This window comes from Saimiri boliviensis, chromosome 16 (assembly GCF_048565385.1).
Source record: "Saimiri boliviensis isolate mSaiBol1 chromosome 16, mSaiBol1.pri, whole genome shotgun sequence".
Classification (NCBI taxonomy): domain Eukaryota; kingdom Metazoa; phylum Chordata; class Mammalia; order Primates; family Cebidae; genus Saimiri; species Saimiri boliviensis.
The window spans coordinates 820,321-832,914 of NC_133464.1; the positions used below are offsets into that span (position 1 = coordinate 820,321).

At 52.5% G+C, this 12,594-nt stretch overlaps 1 protein-coding gene across 8 annotated transcripts in view; it reads right to left on the reverse strand.

Moving 5' to 3' along the window:
• Positions 1 to 7,420: 7,420 nt before the first annotated feature.
• TMCO3 (transmembrane and coiled-coil domains 3) overlaps positions 7,421 to 12,594 on the reverse strand; it is a 55,132-nt gene continuing 49,958 nt past the window's right edge. For 6 of the 8 annotated variants that reach the window (XM_074387398.1, XM_074387400.1, XM_074387403.1 and 3 more), the window contains 3 exons: positions 10,024 to 10,103; positions 9,015 to 9,164; positions 7,421 to 8,099 (listed from right to left, as the gene is read on the reverse strand). In XM_074387398.1, the coding sequence (XP_074243499.1) occupies positions 7,986 to 8,099; positions 9,015 to 9,164; positions 10,024 to 10,103 (344 nt within the window). In that variant the 3' untranslated portion in view covers positions 7,421 to 7,985. The other 2 variants (XM_074387405.1, XM_074387404.1) reach the window with 2 other exon arrangements.

Below are 12,594 nucleotides of genomic sequence, written 5' to 3' on the forward strand. Positions count from 1 at the left end.
GGCAATTCTCCTGCCTCAGCCTCCTGAGTAGCTGAAATTACAGGCACGTGCCACCATGCCCAGCTAATTTTTTGTATTTTTAGTAGAGACGGGGTTTCACCATGTTGACCGGGATGGTCTCGATCTCTTGACCTCGTGATCCACCCGCCTCGGCCTTCCAAAGTGCTGGGATTACAGGCGTGAGCCACCGCGCCCAGCCAGGGCTCACTTTCTATGCACCACCCACCCATAGGCCCATGAGACCCATCTGTCCTTGGGCTATCTCCCTGTGCCCAGGATGTGGCAGCAGTGGCTAGCGTCCTGAACCCCTGGCCTCTGTGAGGCTACCACGTCCTGGCTGCTGGGCCCTCCTTTCACCCTCCCGTCCCAACTCTGAGGTCGGAGAAGCTTTGCCCGGCCCCTCCCAGCTTTTGCCTACATTGCATGCCTGCCTCCCCTTTCGCCCTCTCCGCGGAGTCTTCAAATGCTCCTGCTGCTTACGCTTTTGTAAAACAAACACGAGGAACACAGCGAACTAGTTTTGTCCCGGGGCTGGGGCTGCCAAGAACGCACCCTGAGATGCTGGGGGAGGAAATGCCCATCTCAAAACCTACACAACCCCGTCCAGATTTGCATGTGCTCAGGGGGTGCAAGCAGACGCTGACGCCTGAAGCGAGCATGGGCTTAGAAATCCCCCCAGAAATGTGCTGTTTTCCCACAGGGTGCAGTCAACACCTGTTCGGACACGTCAGCTTGTGGACACATTGGCTCATAGGTACGTCTCACCCCGGACCACTGAAGCAGCAGAGAACTTCAGTGATAAAATCGGCTCCATTTTACAACCTTTAACGTGGAAATAGTGATGCCCTTTTTTTGTAATCCTTCACGTAGACAACAGCTACATGTACCCATTTTCAAGTCTCCTCACATCCCCTGGGGCCTCCCCTTGCCCCTAGTTCTTGGGTCTACTTCTCTGGGCCACAGTTCATCTTACTCATAGATCATGAAATAATCTAGTTAGATTGTGAAAGGAAACATACCAGTTACACTCCCACGGAGAGAGAGCCACGGCCTCATCCCCTCCCTGGAGAGCACCCCCAGCCCTGGGTTCTCAGGACTTCATGTTGCAGCCCTCTGGTCACTGACCAGACCAGGTGGCCTCAGTTTGCTGCCCCTGCCATTTGGCCACCTTTCCTCAGTGACATTACGCCTGGTGGCTTCAGACTTTCCTGACTGCCTGAGAAGCTACTTTATACATCATCAGCACACACAAATGCACATGAGTGGGAAGTAGGTGTAAAATGGAACCAAAGGCTACATGAGACAGTGCACCCTCATCATCTATTCTGTTCTACTTCCCTTTCTAATGGTAGTCACAATCCTCCAAATTGAATTTGCTCTCCACTGATAGGTTGCTGTTTGAGAAACAAGCCTCTAAACCAGGCATCCCCAAACTTTTTACACAGGGGGCCAGTTCACTGTCCCTCAGACCGTTGGAGGGCCACCACATACTGTGCTCCTCTCACTGAACACCAATGAAAGAGGTGCCCCTTCCTGAAGTGCGGTGGAAAAGGGGTGCGGATAAATGGCCTCAGGGGGCCGCATGTGGCCCGCGGGCTGTAGTTTGGGGACGCCTGCTCTAAACCATCCTTTGAGGGATCACAACACAGCAACCACTCCCAGATCTGTTCCTTGGGCCCCTCTTCTGAGTGCCATTGTTCTCACTGCCTGGATTCACTCATTCAGTCAATCAGCAAATACATAATGAGGGACGACTGTGCAGATCCATGCTCCTCATGACAGGGTCCCGGACCAGCTGCAACAGCAGTACCTGAATATTTGTTGTAAATGCACATTCTCAGGCCCACCCCAGACCTCTGGGGTTGTCCAGCAACTGGGTTTTGAGAAGCCCTCTCATGATTCTTATGTCCTCTCAAACCCGAGAGCCACTGTGCTAGATGACATGGGCTGTGCCAAGTAGCGCCAGGTCCTAAATGTGTTGATACTATGGGAACAACACGTGGCCTAAGGGATTTCTTCAGAATGCTCTGTCACTGTTTCAGCACACTATGGGACTAAGAAGTGGGTGAGGGCCTACTCTCCCTGAGGCTGCATACTTTCAGGCTGTTCTTTAGGCCAAGTTGTTGTGGGAGCCTCCCGCTAAACTGGGGTTCCAGTACCAGAATGGGTGGCAACCCTGCCCTATGGGGAAATGCAGGGGCCAGATATGACATTTACCATGCGCCTTCTATGAGATGCATCTGATGGACAGCCTAATGCCTGGGGTGCCTCACATGGGAAACTTGCCTGCAGTGGCAGATGCCCTGAGGCTCATGTCTGATCCATGTCCAGGATACACCAGCCTGACCATCGCCCTGGGGCTGGGAGCCCACTGTCGTGTCTGCCCCCCAACCCCCACCCGGGGAACCAGGGCAACTCAGCCTGGGCAACCCCTAGTTCTTCTAGTGGAATGTGCAAATTAAACTCGGCCGCTACACATGCACAGCTGCACACACACCTGCATACACACACCCTACACGTGTACATCGGCATACAAACACCCACAAAGATGGACAGATCCTGGGTAGGGAGAGGCCCATGAGTCAGGAGGGCCATCTTCCATCCCTGGGTCCCACGAGGCAGAAGTGAAGAGTTAAGCAGAGAGAGAAGGTTTAAGCAGAGAGAGAACTAGTAACTAGTACTATAAATATATAGCGGAACAGGGTGTGGTCACTTTAAGTTTGCCAGCAAATGCCTGAATAGGGCTCTCCTTCTAATACCCTGGCAGAAGCCTGAGCCCTGTCATTCCCTTACACAAATTTTACTGCTGGGCTAGGAATAATGCCTCAAAAAGCTGTTGGAGAACCTTTCATGAGACTTGTTCTTGAGCTTTCTGGTCCTGTAGTAAATCTGATGAAAGCTGTGAACGCTCTTCAGGTAAATGCAAATGTGTACATCGTTGTGCACACACACCTACACACATCTACAATCTACATACCCACCCCACACACAAGGGATACTACTCCTGCACACATACCTACATGCCTGCACACACACCTACACACACACCTACACACCCTGCACACGAGGGACATTACACCTGCACACACAACTACATACCTACACACATCTATGCGCACACACCTGCACACATTCACACATCTGCACACACCTAAGCATGTGTACCTGCACATACACCCCTACACGTATCTGCACACAGGTCCCACACACCTGTGCACACACACCCACCTGTGCACACACATCCACCCATGCACACCTGAATGAACATCTACACACCTGTACACATCTGCACACACATTCCACATACCTAACAAGCTGCGAGGCTCAGGGGCTGACAGCATTCCAGGCTGAAGGCCCTGAGCAGATTCTGATCCACATATTTATTCTCTCTTAAACAGGTGATCCTTTTTGTTAATAATAGGTGTTCTTTTATTAATAAATAGGTGTTCTGTATTTACTCATAACTCAAAAATTACCAATTAGGCAGCTGTTAACCACCTACCACTAATTGCGAATTAAAGATATTCTTCAAAAGGGAGCTACGGGGGCTGGGTAAACTTAATGTTTCTCAACAGTAAACTTAACTTTTCTCAACACAACCCCTCACTACTCTCAGAAGCACCCTCCTTCCTTCTGGAAGTGACTGAAAAATGAGGCCAGCCTCTCTGTCCAGTCTCCTGACAGTGGGTGCAGCTTTCCATAGCCAGCCTGAGAGCTTCCCAGTGACTTGACGAAGAGGGAGGAGCCTAGAGGTTTCCCTGATGAGCTGTGAAAGGACTTCCTGAGGGCACTGAGAGACTGAGCAAAAGGCAGACAGGGAGGAAGGGGAAACACTGGGTCCCCAGGGGGATGGCATCTGTACATCTGAGGCCTTGCAGGGCCTGGCCTCACAGTGATGTGAGCATATGTGGCTGTGACCCTGGAGTCCTGGATGGGGGTGAAGGCACCTAGGATGAAAGGACGTGGGTGGCGTGGGCTTCGGATGGACCCCTAATCTCCAGAAGATTAGCAGGGACATAGATGGGGCACTGGAATCATACAGAAGAGTCCCTGGGGTGGCAGCAGTGTTACTTGAAGGACACCACGGTCATGGTGTGGGCTGTGAATGGGATGAGGGAGGAGCACCCCATCCTGGGCGAGGCCCATGCTGAAGAATGAGTGTCACAGACTCAGGTACTCAGGCGTGTTTGTCTGTTCTCACACTGCTATGAAGAACTTCCCCAAGACTGGGTAATTTATAAAGGAAAGAGGCTTAATTGACTCACAGTTCTGCATGGCGGGGGAGACCTCAGGAAACTTACAATCATGGCCGAAGGGGAAGCAGACACGTCCTTATTCACAAGGCAGCAGGAAGAAGTGACAGCGCAGGAAAACACTGCCACTTTGAAAACCATCTGATCTTGTGAGAACTCACTTATCATGAGAATAGCATGGGAGACATCTGCCCCATGATCCAATCAGCTCCCTCCCTCAACCTATGAGGATTACAATTCAAGATGAGATTTGGGTGGGGACACAGCCAAACAATATAATCAGGGAAATATGGGGCGGGGCAGCCAGGACAGAAGGGAGCAGGGAAGCAGGGAGGAGCAGGGAGACAGGGAGGCAGGCCCCAGGCCATTGCTCGTCCTCGAGGGTGCACTGCAGGGCACCAAGAGTGGGCACTGCCTAGTCCTGTGGGGATGAGCACGTGGTTATGGGAATGGGCTGAACTCAAGGAATTATAAAAGAAAACCAAAACGGATTTCAAGTTTTTTTTTTATTTCCATAGTTTTTATAAGCTCCTGTGACATGAATAAAAGTATTGCAAGTTTCAGTCATTCAAAAATACATATGAACCTTCTCTTATGTATTATGTACCAGTGTTAGGATTTTTTATGCATGTATTGAAAATGTTCTTCCCAGTTTTGTTTGGCTTTCAGTTTGTTCATGATGCTTTCTGATACGCTGGCATTTTATATTCTCTTATGATGAAACAGAATTTTCAAATAGAGCAATTTCTTTCATTGCTCAATATCCCAAGAACTTAGGTACCCTGTTTATGGATGTTCAGCTGACCCATGTTTAGGGTCAACCCTTGCAGTCTTGCTGTGGGGCCCGTGGGTCTTCCCCCAAGCTCCTACTTTCCCAAGGCCTGTTCGAGTTGCGCTGGGTGTTGGGTGATGCAGCTCTGCTTGGGCAGATGGAAGGCAGCCTTTGGGTAGGTGGGGAAGGACACAGAAGCAGAAATAGCAAAGAAGAAATAAAACTGGCCTTGCAGACTCAGAGGCCTTGCTGACTGAGAATGGCTGGTTTTTGTCAGAAAAGAAACAAAACAGCAGTGGCGGGGGAGTGTGAAGTCTGTGTGAGCTCATGGCTGAAGCTCGAGACATGAGAGTGGGCCGCTCAGGTCCGTGCTTTGGGGACACCTGGCCCAGGCACTCCCTGCTGCTGGCTGTTGTCTAGGTTGTTGCTGAGGCCGCCAGCACCGCTCCAGCCTAAAGCCTCCAGCTCAGTTTCATAAGCCTGGCCTCAGGTGTTGATCTGGTAGGATTTGAGCCCAACCAGATGCCAATTTTCAAACTGAAGATGAAGTTGTTATGACCAGGCTGGTTAGCCTCCAGAAAAAGTGTCCCCATAAGACTGACCCTGAGCCTGTCCCCCCCACTTCTTTCTAGGGACATGCTACACACTGGGGAAATGCTGAGAGCAGGGTGGGGGCAATGTGGCTCCTGGGTACTGGTGTGGCTCGGGGAGCCCTGTTTGGATGAGAAGGGCAGGCATGATGGGGATGGGATGGGGAAGGTGCAGCTTTCTGGAAGGTCTGGATGTAAGAGGGGTCATGAGGTCTAGAAAGGGCTCTGCTGGGTCAGCAAGGGACAGACGGGCAGGTCATGGATGAGGAAGTCATTAGCAGAGAGGTGGGGGTGAAAACGGGAGTAACAGGTTCACAGAACCATGTCCTGTGGCTGTAGCAGGGCAGGTGGGCCCAGTGGGGGCTTTGAAGACACCCTCCCTGGGCAGTTAGGGTCTTACCTGAGTGTCCTGGCATGCGTTCTCGTCATTAAGTGCACTTCTTATTTCATCTTGCAGAGTGAGGCTAATTTCGTGTTCTGGGGGAACTTGATGTCGCCCTCATCAAGTAGGTTTCCTTCAGTTTAACAAAATTAAGAAGACCCAGGTGGTCACAGGTGTTGAAGACAAAAGAAAGTCACCCTGTCGCAGAGACTCACTGCATCCTGAACACCTGGATGGGGAGAAGGTGTGTGCATGGGGAAGAGGGAGCATCACAGGTGTGGCAAAGCGGCACAGGGCACAGTGACGGGCGAGTCAGCCTCAAGTGGACAGGCCACAGCAGAACACCTCACATGCACCTGGCAACATCGCACACCTCAGAACGAGTGGAGGAGAAAACGGTGCCAGACAATTTGGGATCATTTGCAAATGAAAACCAATGCTATTTTCTAAAAATAAACATGTTTGTATCATTTCTCCATTAATTTGCTTCAGACTAGATACAACTTATTTCAAAATGCTTTAATTTATATAATTTATATGTGCAATACATAATTACACTTGGCATTTTTATCTTCATCTCAAGTATTTTGGTCAAATTCCTAGGCTCTTAAAGCTGATACTTCCAGGAAAACCCTGGCTTAAAGTACTTGCTATGCTGTACACAATTAATATGTTGAATTTTATCTGTCAAGTCAAAAAATTCATGTCATTGAAAAAGCACAATAAGGTACCTGCTTCGGTTCAAATGCTTCTGTCCCCTCAATCTGTAGTGCAGGCGCTGGGAGGTGAGGTCTCAAGGGAGGTGTTTAGATCAGGAGGAATCTGCCCTCGTGAATCAGTGCTGCCACACAAAGGGGCCCGGGGAGTGGGTTCACTCTCCTGCTCTTCTACCACGTGAGCACCCAGCCTTCCTCCCTCTGGAGGAGCCAGCACCCCAGGTGCCATCCTGGAAGCAGAGAGCAGGCCTGACCTGCCAGCACCTCCATCTTCTCCCCCTGCCTCCAGAACTGTGAGAAACAAGTTTGTGTTCTTTCAATGACCCAGTTTCAGACATTCTGTTACAGCAGCACAAAACAGGCCGCAGCGCCCCTTAGGGAAGTCCCTGTGAGGCTCAGATCTCACCTGTGCAGTTTTCTACAACAGGGCACATCATCACCAAAATATACTTTTAAATATAAAAAGAACTTATCAATTAACGCTGTATTAATTTGGTGTCTTGGAGAATAGCATGATAATATAGAAATCATCTTTAGCAAAAAAAATCGGCTGAAATTTTGTGTAAAGATTAACTCAATACAAAAAATTAATATAAATGGATTTTAAGTTTCAATTAATTATACCCTGATCATAAATTATCTTTATTAAAGAATGCATGTTCTTCTGATTCAAAACCAAATATTTTAAGTGATACATCTAATAGAAATTGACATGAAAGTATTTTATTTAAAATAGTTATAATAAAAGGAAAATAGACATCCATATTTGTCTCATTTTAGAAAACATAGACTTTAAGATTCAAAAGTAAGCTTCCAAGCTGATTGCCAGGATTACAACTTCGTATCACAGAAATGTTCAATAACAAATATTTGACCAACAGATTATAATTCTGAAGTTGTACATTTTTTAAAGCCTTCTAATTCTGCTTCTTTACGAAAAAAACCATGAACTGATCAACTCACAATACAAAATCAATAATAATTTCAGGAAAAACAAAAGGCACATCCAGGCAACACATTAAAGGCGACTGGTAAAACGCAGCGTCCCAGGTCTACGGCACATAATCAACTGACCCCAAATAAACTACTCTGGAAAATTCTAAAATAGAACGGGAATGTTCTGTAAAAGCTGGGAAAACACGACTGCACTGGTGCTTTGCTGGAGAGCTGTTCTGTTGCCAAGGTGCAAGCTTCCCAGAAGGAGCAGCTGCTGGCCATCTAAGCGCTCACTCCCCACAGGCTTCCGCTCCAAGGTCCATCATCTCCGTGCAGTCAGAGGCTGGACCGTCTCTCTGGTCTGGGCACACACCTCGTGATTGCCGCTCTCCACAGCACCGGGGCGAGCAAGAGGCTGAGTGTGGTCACACTCAGTATAAGGAGGTACACCTGCAACGGCAGAGTGCAGAGCGGGTCACAGAGGGTGTCAGGACTCACACCTGCAACAGGAAAGCACAGGGCTCACCTGCACCGGGGAAAGCTGAGCAGTCACGCTAAGTGGTGGGAGGGACACCTGCACAGGGTGGGGCATGGGGTGGAAGCTGAGCTTGGGTGGCACCGGGTGCTGGGAGGGTCACCTGCACACCATAAATCCACTACTATCTCTTGAAAGCACATCAAAGCACAGCCAGAAGTTGAGGACACTGTGATGTAGGAGCAACTGTGATGTGAAGATCAGCGGTGCATGGTCAGTCCTGATGGGCCACAGGGCAGCAGCCTTAGCCTGTGCTAGCCTGAGGCCAACCCTGGGACGCAGGACAAGTCCGCCCGCCCCACAGCTTCCCTGACCCTGGGATGCAGCCTTGGATCAGGCCTCAGGAGGAGCCTCCTGTAAGCAGTTCTACTTTTCAGCATCATCTTACTTCCACTGCACGTAACACCTGGACTTCCACCCTCCTCAAACTTACAAATGCAAGGAGACACGCCGTGAATCTGATGCCCAGGGCCATCTCAGTGACGGCAGGAAGTCTGCCCAGCTCTCAGGGCACAGTGGCATTTCATGTTTCTTGGGCGACACTTGTGTGCACACTGGCAGCTCAGCTTTAAAAAGTTTTCTTTCAGAAGAAACATCTGACACTCACTTTGAATTGCTGTAAAAGGTTAACGCCAACAATTCAAGCAGTACTAACTGCAACTTTCCTCTGAAAACGCACACGCTGGATGAGCAGAGAGAAGCCAGGCCTCTGCGTGCCCACCTGGAGGAGGAACCCGGCCCAGCTGAGCTGTGCTGCTGAGCTGCCTTTGCCATGCCCGACTCAAACCCAGAGTGCAGCCCCAAGTGCTGGGCAGGGGGAAGCCACTCACCTCCCGAGAGATGATGCCAGCTCTTCGCGCCCGGCTCCCCAGGACAAAGGAAAACTCGCTGACCTGGGCGAGCCCTGCGGAGACGATCCACTTGATATACTGGCTGCTCCTCGGCAGAGTGAGGGACAGGACCAGTGCCGCCAGGAGAAACTGCAAGAGGGGACCGTCACGTCACTGCTGAAGACTGGACCGCACAGAGTTACACACACGGAGCAGAGACCCCAGACGGGAACCACAGGGACGCCGCGGTGGTCCCTGAATAACACGGAGCAGAGACCCCAGACGGAAACCACAGGGACGCCGCGGTGGTCCCTGAATAACATGTAGAGGGAAACGCACTGAGCACCCCAAATACCCGAAGGCACCAAAAACAAAACATCTTAAATAATCCACACAGAACAAAAAGGCAAAATCAAGGGTTTAGGCTCATGAGTAGAAAATAAGCCTTGCTCCCCCATCAAGCCAAACAGGGGGGTGGTGATTAATAACATGAAGCATGATGGGGTATTCAAGATGGAAATTTCTTTTTAATACAGGGCGATGCATGTCTTTGGGCTGAGCCCCAAGAGCGGGTGGAGTGGCCCAACGGTCGTCAGATTCTGGGTCCTTAAAATGGACATGATCTAAGTCCCTGTTAATGAGCCAGAAAATCCTCACACCTCAGTGTGAGCACAGACGGGCAGCTTGACTGCTGGTGGTCACGGAGGACAGACGGACAGCGCCCGCACCATCGTTAGGTCTGTAGAAGGCATGTCTGCATCTGTCAGAAGACCACGGTCCCAAAAGGTAGTTCCCCTCTTTAAACATCCTCAATCCTGAAACAATCGATCACATGGACAAACCCAGACCACCCAGCCTAATCCCCATCTGCCTCCCCCAGGGCCCAGCGGCGACGACGGGCAGGGCCAGCTCCGCAGGCCTGACGTGCGCCCCGCTGGAAACCAGGGCCACAGGGAGGCCTGTGCTGGACCTGCTGACTGTGAGGGGCGTGGATCCTGCCAGTCCTTACCTTCATGACCACCACCGACAAGGTGAGGAATACCAGCACCGTGAGCTCATACGCCACAAAGGTGGGGAACACGTGCAGCCCTGGTGGGAACAGGACAGACACGTTACTCATGACCACAGGACAGCCTCCCCCAATGCACACCCATTCCTCACAACTTCAGGTGTCATTTGCTTCAAAACAGGGATTAAAACCCTAAATCCTAAGTGCACTTGTGAAAGCAGCAGCAAATGCTAAAAAGCTGTCCCTTTCTTACGGAGTGAACGGGAAAAGGCTGCCTCAGGGGGACCGTGTGACATGGTGGAATCCCAGCTCCCTCCCTCGTCAGGCCTCAACTGCAGAGAACACAGCAAAACGCACAGAGGCGGCACTCTGCCTGGTGACCTATGACGATCGGTCCTTGAGGAAATATTCCAGCTGAGCTCAGATGACCCCAGAGCCACCAGCCCACGGTGCCCAGGAGTGCCACACTCACAGGACAGCTGTGGTCGGTGTTCATTTGGCAGAATGAGGAAGGGAAAGACAATGGGAAACACTGTCTCTGCATACGTCTTCTCTCTGCCGTCAGGGCTCTCTAACCATGTGTGGCTGCCCACCAAGCCACCCAGGCCGGTGACGCAGAGGGGCCGTGGTGCTGGGCCTGGGCCTGGGCTCAGCTCTCCAGCCACACCCCGAGTCTGCCCCTCGAGGAACCCCGGCAGCCCCGGGGCCTCCTCGGGATTGGACGGATGCCGGCCCCAGAGTTCAGTGAGCGCGACAGACCCATGACCTTTCTGCCGTTCACAAAACACTGTCTCTACCTGACGCAGAAACATAAATATGAACACTTTCCCTTTTTCTCTTTCCCCAACCTGCGGTTCTCTTTCGCTTGAGGGCCGCTTTCTCCCAATGCCGCATCTTCCAGCCATGGCCCCTCCTCCTGGGTGTGGGTCTCGGAGTTGCCCCCTCCACGCCCATTCTCGGCGCTCCCCACGGCCCCTCTAACCCTGATCACCAGCCTGGCCCCACCGTGTCCCCCTCAGAAGCCTCAGCCCCTGGGTAGCCTGGGGTCCCCCTCCCTCTCTTCCCAGCTGTCTGCCGAACCCTGACCCCAGTCCTGTTCCCCTTCAGGACGTCTGTGCCTCTGCCCTGCTGCAAGGCTCCATCCAGGCTGCCTTTGGCCACATCGGTGTTCAGGAGGTCGCTACCACCACGGCCCTACGTCCACACTGGCACAAATGAGACAAGCTCCCAACAGTGTTGGCACAGGGATGCTCACCCCGCCCCAGAGGGGCCCTCACACCGCAGCCACACAGGGACCCAGGGCTCCCCACCCTGGGGGCACCGCGCTGTATTTTCTGCACACTGCTGCCCCGAGGAAAGCGCCTAAGCTTCCTGACCGCCTCCCCTTCGCCTCCAGCCCCACTGGCTTCCTTCCTGCTGGGGAACGCCCTGCTCCAGGGAGTCCGGGCTTCCTCCCCACCTCCCACCTCTGGGCTTCCCCACCAGCCTCTTCCTCCGCAGCAGGGCCTGAGCCTACGCCTCTGCCCGTGGCGCACCCCTCTCCCTGGCGGGCGGTGGGTCGCTGACACCCTGGAGGCTCCCGTGCTCTCAGCTGAGCTGAGCGGCTGTGTCCTGGCGTCTGCCCCCTCACCCCACCCCTGGGCTGCAAGCTCCTTCACGGCGGGGCTGCCTTGGGGACACGGCTCACTAGACCCGGCCTGAGCTCAGAGAGGAGGTGTGGAGGGTGGTGAGCCAAAAATGACGGAGCCGAATGCCTTTGGTCAGTCCCCCAAACAGCAACGGAAGTGAGGGTCTGTGATCTAGAGGCTGCGTGAAGAACACGTGCCATGTGAGGCACGTGCCCGGCTCAGGGCTGTGCTAAGGCCCCTGCCTGCACACACACCGGGCCGCTGCGTGAAGGTGAGCGAGGCTGGCGGCAGCGCACACCGTGTCCATCCATCAGGGAGGGACGCCCAACGGCAAGGCAGCTCCCAGCACTGAGCCAGAGACAGCGGTGCCTGCTTCTGATTGTGAGGAATGCGAGGAAAGGGAATGAAATCCTCGCTGAAAATGTCATAACAAGACACACCAAATGACTGACGCTGTCGGTGAAGCTGGACGTGACTAGGAAGTAGGGTGGGGTGCTGGGCAGGCGTCTTCCACAAAGGCCGGGATGGAAAACACTTTGTGCTTTCTGGGCCACGGCCACCTGCTGTGGCCTGAGCTGTGGCCTGCCAACTCTCACATCCAGGCTCCAGCCCCAGTGTGGCTGATCTGGAGACAGGGTCTGCAGGACCCACTGAAGCCACAATGAGGCCGTAAGCGTGAGAACCGAATCTCTGCACAGACCATGGAGGGTGGGCCACAGATGACACAGCCAGGAGGCCCCATCTGTGGAGCAGGCACGGCCCTCACCACACACCTGGATCTTGGACTTCCAGCCCCCACAGCTGTGAGTAAACAGTACTGTCTGAGCCGCCCAGTCGGGAGTATTTTGCTGGTGGCCTGAGCTAGTAAGTAGTACCACAGCGGCCACTGAGTACACGAGCAAGCGTGGCTGTCTGCAGAAAGCTTCATTTATAAAGGCAGGTG